Source organism: Oreochromis aureus, linkage group 18, assembly GCF_013358895.1.
Source record: "Oreochromis aureus strain Israel breed Guangdong linkage group 18, ZZ_aureus, whole genome shotgun sequence".
Taxonomy (NCBI): domain Eukaryota; kingdom Metazoa; phylum Chordata; class Actinopteri; order Cichliformes; family Cichlidae; genus Oreochromis; species Oreochromis aureus.
Genome location: NC_052959.1, coordinates 21,544,357 through 21,553,677, shown reverse-complemented (window position 1 = coordinate 21,553,677; position 9,321 = coordinate 21,544,357). Strand labels below are relative to the sequence as shown.

Below are 9,321 nucleotides of genomic sequence, written 5' to 3'. Positions count from 1 at the left end.
TTCATTCACTCTCACATTCACACACTGGTGGAGGCAAGCTACTGTTGTAGCCACAGCTACCCTGGGGCAGACTGCCATATCACACCATCGGCCCCTCTGGCCAACACCAGTAGGCGGTAGGGTAAAGTGTCTTGCCCAAGGACACAACGACCAGGACAGAGAGCCCAGGGATCAAACCGGCGACCTTCCGGTTGCACATACGCTTCCCAACCCCCTGAGCCACAGTCGCCCCAGTAGGTAGGTAATGGAACTAATGGAAAAGGGGCTTAGGTGTTTGCCCTACAACAGACTGGGGTCCTGTCCAGGGTGTGCCCTGCCTCTTGCCCTATGGTAGCTGGGATAGGCTCCAGCCTCCCCGTGACCCAGAATTATATAAGCAGAACAGAATCAATGGATGGATGGGATGAATTTTGTATATATTAGTAGTGTTTACGTTTATAGCTGTTACATATTGTCCACAGTTACAGTGTATAGTAGGCTTATGATTGTACTGGGCTTAACAAGTTAATCAGACCACATAAAAACAAGAAAGCATAAATCTTTTAGAAATCTGTACATTTGAACATTCATGGATAATAACAATATTAGATTTCATCATTAAAATATTTGAATAAAGAGCTTGCACATACTGGTAGATTAAGCAATACATAAACATGAAAAACAATTCTGGTCATTCCAGTAATGTAGCTGTGGCATAAACCTTGCACTGGGTGGTGGTCTAATTTGTTAAACACGATATAAAAAAATGTTGTACCTTGTTTTTTGAGTTAGATTTTGGTACTATTTCATTCATCAGAAAAAACATTAAAATAATTCTCACTGGTCATGTTTGTCTCTGTAACTGCAATACTGCAATAATACTTCTGTATACTAGTGTAATTAACCAGCAATAGCATTGAAATTGCACAAATGCTGGCTTTTGTTGCTTTAGTTATGGTTAGGATAAAAGTCAGATTAAGCTGAAATTGATGCATGTGTGAGTCAGCAATCATATATGCATGCACAGAGCAAATTGGTGAGAGACTCACATCAGGTTATGACTTACCCTCTTTTGTTGTTAGCACTCACACCAAAACGATCTTATTTCCATCACTGATCTCACCTGGAACTAGTGATAGGAATTGATACGAATTCGGCAATTCCGATTCCGTTATCAATATTGCTTATCGATTCAATTCCTTATCAATTCTCACTGGGTTCAAGTAGAACTCACAAACTACAATTTATGCTCCTGAGTGCAAATATGTAGCTAAAACAAATTCTGCTACATGACACACACATTCACCCCTTGCAAATTACCAGTTATAATCACATGAGCGTGTATATTTTTAATTTTAGATGGAAGTTACTTTGTCATTGATCAGTTTCAATTTTCTAACTAATAAAAGTCTCCCAAAACAAAAAAGCTACTCAAACTCATTTAAAAATATCACTTATCATCTTTGTCCTTCATCTTTGGTTCCTACATTAGCCTCTACATAACTGCATGCATTGGTAAAATGGAAATCTGGAGAATGTGCAAACAAAATGGTGAAGTTACAAAAGGAAAAAGTAAAGTGTCAGGGCAGGAAATTCAAAGCAATATGCTTTGAAAATAGGAAAAAGCATGAAACATGCTGTTATATATTTGTGCTTGACATTGTAGTTTCAGATTGGATATTACCTTTGCCTAGGTTATGATTTCATTTCGATCTTTTAGTTATTGAGTTTTTCCTGTCCTCCTATTTTCCCCATGCCGAGTCTCGCAATAGTCCGTCTGAGAGATGATAAAGTAATGGATAACAGTTTTTAAGACCTTTAATAATATAAATTGCTTTAATTTAGCAAAGGTTCTCTGTTGGTAAAAACTGACCTTTACAATATTTTGCCATTCTCTTTATTTAAAGTTTTGATGTATGTTCCTAAACAATTAAGTTCTTTGGGGAGGATATTTGTGGAGCTTGGATTCCAAATAATGTGACTTCCGTTATGCTATTTGGATAGTACAGATTATTCGTTTGACAGTAGTGTCTTGAAAGTTTTTTTCCACAGTATCATTTTAAAATAGGAACTTCCCCTTTTTGAATAAGCATTAAAGACCGGGCCAAGTCATTCTATTTAATGGTAACTCTGACATGTCTGAGGGCATAAGTACATCACTTGTGATCAGAAGAGGGTAGTTGCTAAAGAGGGGGAGTAAAATAGCCTTTTCTTGCACACCATAGCATTTCAAACAATTTGGAAGTGTTTTTACATACAGTAGTTCACCCATCTAAACTTACAATGACACAAGTCACAGAAGACAAAGATCTAATTGAAAGTCTAAATCCAGAAAGTTTTCACTTACTTACACGTCAAACGCTATTTGTAGATAAAGAGTTTCATATGTCAAGTATCTATTTGTACATGTTTTATTTCAGTGCTCATTAAAACGAGTTTGAGTGCAAAACTTTTTTGAGTGTATTATCAGCCATCTTAATAGTCTTGACATGTATAGACAATTGTGTTTATTACAACAGAAAACCAGAGATGTTGTTTTGAAACTTGGGAGTAAAAATTACAGCTTGCTAAATATCCTGCTTATGTCACTATTGGAGCTCAATGGGACATGTCAACTTTAACCTCGCCACCTCTGATGCAGAGATTCGAGGAAACGTGGTGGGTCTACATGAGAACATAAAACTAGCTTAAAGTCTTTTTTTTTTATCAGACTGTTAACTGTTGAAACCGTTTTATTGAGCAAGCATTTGCTAAGTTTGTTAAACTTACAAGCATCACTGATACAGAGGTTGTTGGAGTACAAATCACAGCTTGTGGTGATCTGCACTGTTGTTTGAAATCTGAAACTACAAATTCTAAACCCAATAAGGAAGTAATATGCAGATACAAATTGAGAAAGTTTTATACTGTTTACTGAGAATTTTATGTCCTTCCCTTTTCCTGACAATGTTCTGATTCACAACAGGAAGCTTTTCTGCTGGGCTGTGAGTTAGTTGTAGAGGACACTGGCACTTACATTATTTAGAGTTATAACCTTTTAAATAATTGCACAATTTTTCATTGCAACATAATGTGATGGTCAGCAAAATTAAAGTTTAATTTTTTTCAATTATTACCCAATGCTTGCAGTTATCAGTCACTGCTGCAAATTATGTTTGGCTGTGCTTAAATCACAATTTGAGTTCCTGCATCTTTCTAACACAACTGATGAAGCACTCCGGGATTAATAAAGTATTTCTGATTCTGATGACAAAAAAAATCCTAGCTTCATGTTGATATCTACCCCGATGACTACTTGACAAACTATTCTGTATTTTTGTTGTTAGTGTTTTTTTTGGAAAATACTGTACACCACAACTTTATGTTGAGTTAAGATAAGATAACCTTTATTAGTCCCACACGTGGGAAAATTTGTTAGTGAGTTAGTGACTTAGTGAGTGAGTTTGTATCTATCATGGTTAGAGAGCTCACTTACATTTATTTATAAGTTTTAACTTTTTTTTTACTTTTACTATTTCATCCAAAGAGTTTCAAGGTTATTTATCTACACTGTTTGCTCAGTTGTCCTCAGTTGTGCAAAAATCACAATAACTTTCCCCTCCCTTTTCTTGTGCAACATCACCCATCATGATGAGGCAAGACAGGATGATATAAAGAGTCATGGTCGACAATCATTCGCACCCTATGTTTCAGTCCTGTGTAAGTAGCTTATATGAAAATATAAGACATAGGAATGGGAATACTAACAATGAGGATAACTTCTACAGCCTTTGTGCTTCTTATCCAAACATTTTTCTGTTTGGCTTCAAATGGTACGGTAATCCAACTATTAATTTTATTCTTTTACTCTTTTACAGAGCATAATTAACGTCCTGCCTGTCTGTGCTATATGTAAGATTCTTATGCCCTCTATTTCTCTATCACCCTCTATAACCTATGCTTTGTTTTATACATCACCACCAGTACTGTTTTTCAATATTTTTTCTCTACAGATCCCCAATTTCAACTAATTAACAGGGCCACTGGCTTTTGTTTGGTAAAATTAAATAACTTCTGTTTTTCCATGCGCTGGACATCTGGGGATCGACTTTTGGTTCAGTATAAGAAGAAGTGCCTGGGTGTTCAGGGGAAAACTGTGGGCAGTGAAGTAAACTTCTATGATTGTGATGAAACCAGTGAGCTCCAAAAGTGGGAATGCAAGAATGAAACTGTGATCGCTCTCAAAGGCCAAGAACTTTACATTAACCTCACTGCTGATAACTCGGCCGTGCTCTCAAATAAAGTCGGACCCAGTAGCCACCTTACAATTTCTGGGACTTCCAGTGGTGCTTGCACAAGAACATATACAGGTAACTGAAATATTAATACAAAAAAACATTGTAAAGTAAATCATGATTACTTTTGTGGAAATAATAGTAGTGGCATAGTAAATTTGAAGATTTTCATATTTAGTTCCAAAATAGTTGTAATGCAAAGATAGTGTGTCAAATGATTACAAGATGATAAAAGTATAATTTTGCTTAAACTATTCAAGCTATTCTTTGTTCTTTTCTTAAACGTGTTCCTTATTTTGGTCCTTCAGAACTTTACACCATTGAAGGAAATGCAGCTGGAAGGCCGTGCATGTTTCCTTTCTTCTACAAAAGCAATTGGTACTCGGAGTGCACTGCATTTGACTCTCCAGGGAACCGTAAATGGTGTGCGGTTGAAACAAAATATGATCATGAACTCTGGGGTTATTGCCCAACTAACTGTAAGTACACAATAAATTCTAATACAAGTTTTCAGAGTAATAATCTACTGTATAAGCAGACCACCTGAATTTGTGTTTGGATGTGGACACCCAAATAAAAATGTTGAGAAACACCATCTTGCGGTACAAGTTCAGTGCAATACTATAATACTTTGACTGTTTTTGTGTCACAGCCAAAGAAACCTGGAACAAAGACCCCACAACAGGAGCATCTTATCAGCTCAACACACAGTCAGCGCTGACCTGGGATCAGGCTGACGCCAGCTGCAAACAGCAGGGTGCCTCCCTGCTCAGTATCAGCAATCCTCACGAGCAAGCTTATGTTTCAGGTAAGGTAACAAATCTCCACAGTACACTGAATGTATTGAAAACCAAACGATTCATTTAAGCTGAGAGAGTTTAAAATAGCTAAAACTTGAAACATTCAAGTTGTTGTGGTCTGTAGACTGTAGACACAGCTCCAGCTGATGATTATGTTTTGAGTATTACACTTGGTAACTTTTTGTTTTCTCTGTCTCTTTTCTCTGTTAAACTCTACTGACAGCACTATTAGGGGCAAATAGGGGACAGGAGTACAAGCTCTGGGTTGGTTTGATCTTCCAGGATTTAGATTATGTGTGGAAGTGGTCTAATGGGAATCCTTATGCATATCTGAATTGGGACTCAGGTAAGTTTTCTTTCAAGTTTCAGGAGCTTGTGTTACCATTCTGATGATAATTTATATTACTATTGTTAAATTACCTCAGCAGTTCATCTTGATCATGTTTGGCATCTGTTTTCTTAATATAAGAAATGTTATCTGTCAGCAAGTAAAGAATTTTTTTCCCTATTTCTCATAAATTTCTTCCACATGGGCGTGCCAGCCACACTGCAGATGTAGCAATAATCAGAGAACTTGTTATTGGTCAGCAATTTCAACAACTGCTAAATTATTGCGGTGGCGTTGTGTGTCACATAACCTTGTCACTCTTGGGTAGAAATCATAGGCTTCTACATCATTTCCATTAAAACTAAAATGCTTATACACGATACACAGCGTGTTTCTAAATATCTGGAGAATCGTGTGAATGGAAAGTTGCCGAGTCTCATCTCATACGTGACAAGTATCATTTACCATCACTGTACTTTAGGACATCCAGTTTCTAATCCAGGATATAAGTGTGGAATTATTGATGGCGCTGTTCAGTACTCTTGGCAAAGTTCAAAATGCAACAAGAAACTGGGATACATCTGCTACAGTGAAGGACCTTTGGCTGCACCTACTGAAGGTATAGAAAAAATGTCTTCTTTTCTCTTCTCTTTAAAAAACTTGATGATTTTACCGACGCTATTCCTTTGATCTTCTTCTTTTGTTCTTCATATACTTCATAGCTGCTGAGACCGGATTCTGTACAGCACCCTGGATCCCCTACAATGGCGACTGCTTTTACCTTTATCGTAATGAAACTAAAAAATGGTCTGATGCTCAGAAAGCTTGCCGTAAAGAAGGAGGAGACCTAGTAAGCATTCGTAATGTGGAGGACCAAAGCTTCATCATCTCTCAACTTGGATATGGTATGGCAATAAAAACATTTGTATTCCTTTAACATAATCTTTTCTTGTTGGTAGTTTCCCCACATGTCTGCTCTTTCTGGTGACTAAATTAAATATTTTTGAAACATGATCTAATATGATTGTGTTGGTATGATCAAAAAAGAAATGTTTGTCCAGGTTCAACATTCCTTATTATCAATCACATTGCAGTGATGTCATAGTGTTGCGATGTGGAAACATCATCACACCACACACCAAATCCTAACCCTAACACCATAACTCAAACCATGATCACATACTGACCCCCAACTCTAATCCTAACCCCTCCCTTTTCTTTTGCAAGTTGCAAAGCTATGACATCATAACAATGTGATTGGTCAGTTGCAATTTCAGTCCTGGAACAATACTATTATGTTGATCCAGAAACAACACCAACACGAGGATATCAGAAGTTATTGCTAAAGTTCCAGGAAGTTTTCATCTTGTGTTTAAGTCACAAGTAGTTGTCTCTCCTTAATTTTGCAAATGTCTAAGTTGGGTTGAAAATCACACTCAAAAGTTAAAGACACACCAAACCCAGATATTAATGAACATCTTATAGCTACACACTTAATAAGAATGTGAGCCATCTTTTCCTGGAAAAGGGGTCTACTGCTGTAGTTTCAATGTACAACTGTCCTCCAACTTAAGAAAATCCAGTTCTCTGACAACAGGTAATAGTCATTTCTCAGCCAACAGGCAGACTTCCTCTTTATAATAATGACCGTTTGTCAGTTGTTAGTTTTTGGAATCGACTAATTTTGGCAGGTCATTATGTTTATCTCTTCATAAGCATTCAGTAACTTCCTGTTGTTTTCTGATCCCTGTTGCACATCTCACATATGATAATGTTTGTTTAGTCCAGCAATTCTGGCAGACAGCAATTAGCAACAGTCTAAAACTTACATGCAAAAGTAACATGTAAAGAGTAGCAAATGAGCAGAATGTATCAAGAAAATTATACAACAAATTAATGTTATTTTCTGTCTGTAGCATCCACTGATGAACTCTGGATTGGACTAAATGACAGGAAGAGAGAGAGGCTGTTTGTCTGGAGTGATCATTCTCCTGTGAGTTACACTAGCTGGGACTCTAGGGAACCAACTGTCACCTCTGAACAAGAAGACTGTGTTCTCATCAGAGGGAAGGTAAGGTGCACAATGTGGGAGCGATTATTGATGATTATGACACGTCAGTGCTACTGCTCAGCCTACTAGTAGATGAACCTACGGTATGAATTTGTGAGTCCTACGTTACTTCCTGTTTGAATTATCGCATTCACATGATTTTTCAAACAAACAAAACAAATACAGTAAAAAACTAAAAATAAAAACCCAGCCTGGTCATATGAAAGAGTATGAGACTTTTGTTTTATGATATGCACCACAGCCTGCCTATCTGTTGTTAATTTCAGTTTCCACATGAATTTTGTTCTTTCCATTCTTGCAGAATGGAAACTGGGCTGACCGTGTGTGTGAAGAGAAACATGGTTTTATCTGCATGAAGACAAGTGACTCTGAACCCTCTGGAGATGAAGTGGAGCTGAATGCAGGCTGCAAAACTGTATGTGAACAGTTCCTATATTTTCCAAAGAATGTCTGCATCTGGTTGGTCTGAATGCACACATTCTGTAATCTGTTTGTTTTATAAAGGCTGTTGTATATTTCAAATGGTACGTTGTCTAAAGCTACTTTGTGCCTATGGTCCAAGAAATAGCTGGGAAAACAGCATACCCATAAGATATGATGCCTCAAACACTGTATTTAGATGCTGTTTAGAAGAAAAAGAAAATAAAAAAAAAAAAACAGGCAGATTCTCCTGATTAAATTAGCATCTTATTTAGTCATTGCATTTTTAGGAAAAAAAATCTTGTGGAGTAAGCAATCTCATACAATACAAAGTATTATCAAACTGTAAATTGTAAATTTTAAATTGTTATTGATCCTTTTACCTTAGTCTTAAAGTGTACTCTTATATTTATTGTTTGTCTTTTGCACTGAATGTAACTGGAGCCTCGTCGTCTCGTCTCTCTATATACTGTACTGTATATAGCAGAGATGACAATAAAGTTCACTTTGACTTTGAAGTAGTCAAAGTGGGCATATGGGGTTTTTCTTCTTGCTGCCACAGAAAGATATGTACACAAAGACAGCATATAAAGCCAAGCTTAAATAACTTTCCAACTGTTGTTTCTCTGCAATGCAGGGTTGGAAAAGACATGGATCCTACTGCTACTTTGTAGGGACTGAGACAAAGACGTTTCATGAAGCCAATGATGACTGCAAGAGCTCAAAATCTTACTTAGCTGATATTGCAACTGGGTAAAAAGTTTTTATGATTCCTAAAATTTTTACCATTCAAAAAGGTAATATACAGTGGTGTAAAAAGTGTTTGCCCCCTTCTGAATTCTCATGTTACATCACAAATTAACTGTGGTTAACCACATTTTTTGCAAAGTTGTGTTCAGTTTCACTGATATTGATTACTGGCAGATCTGTTGAATCAAGAAATCACTTACATAGAACTTGTCAGACAAAGTGAAGCAGGCTAAAAGATCTCAAAAAGCAACACATCATGCTACAACCTAAAGAAACACCTGAGAAATAAAGTCACTGACATCTGTCAGTCTGGTAAAGCAAAAGGTTATAAAGCCATTTCTAAAGCTGTTGAACTCCACAGAACCACAGTGAGGGCCATTATTCAAAAATGACAAAAACACGGAACAGTGGTGAATCTTCCTAGAAGCCAACCAAATTATTCCAAAAGCACATCAGTGACTCATCCAGGAGGTTAAAAAAGAACCCAGAACAACATTAAAGGACTGCACTCCTCACTTGCCTCAGTTAGGTCAGTATTCATGATTAAACAATAAGTAAGAGGTTGGGCAAAAATGGCACCCATGGGAGAGTTCAAGGAGAAAACCACTACTGACCAAAACGATCCACAATACTTTTGGGAAAATACTAGACTGATGAAACAGAAGCTGAAGTTTTTGGAAGTTTTGATTCCCAGTACAT

The 9,321-nt window shown here is 36.9% G+C and overlaps 1 protein-coding gene across 1 annotated transcript in view; it reads left to right on the top strand.

The window, feature by feature from the left end:
- The first annotated feature begins 3,649 nt into the window (after positions 1–3,649).
- The window catches only part of LOC116327970 (macrophage mannose receptor 1-like), a 28,963-nt gene continuing 23,291 nt past the window's right edge, over positions 3,650–9,321 (top strand). The window contains exons 1-10 of the mRNA XM_039601945.1: positions 3,650–3,791; positions 3,972–4,328; positions 4,562–4,732; positions 4,906–5,061; positions 5,277–5,399; positions 5,863–6,000; positions 6,104–6,286; positions 7,298–7,452; positions 7,754–7,867; positions 8,510–8,625. Coding sequence (XP_039457879.1) covers positions 3,713–3,791; positions 3,972–4,328; positions 4,562–4,732; positions 4,906–5,061; positions 5,277–5,399; positions 5,863–6,000; positions 6,104–6,286; positions 7,298–7,452; positions 7,754–7,867; positions 8,510–8,625 — 1,592 coding nt within the window. The 5' untranslated portion in view covers positions 3,650–3,712. The remainder of the gene's footprint in view (positions 3,792–3,971; positions 4,329–4,561; positions 4,733–4,905; positions 5,062–5,276; positions 5,400–5,862; positions 6,001–6,103; positions 6,287–7,297; positions 7,453–7,753; positions 7,868–8,509; positions 8,626–9,321) is intronic.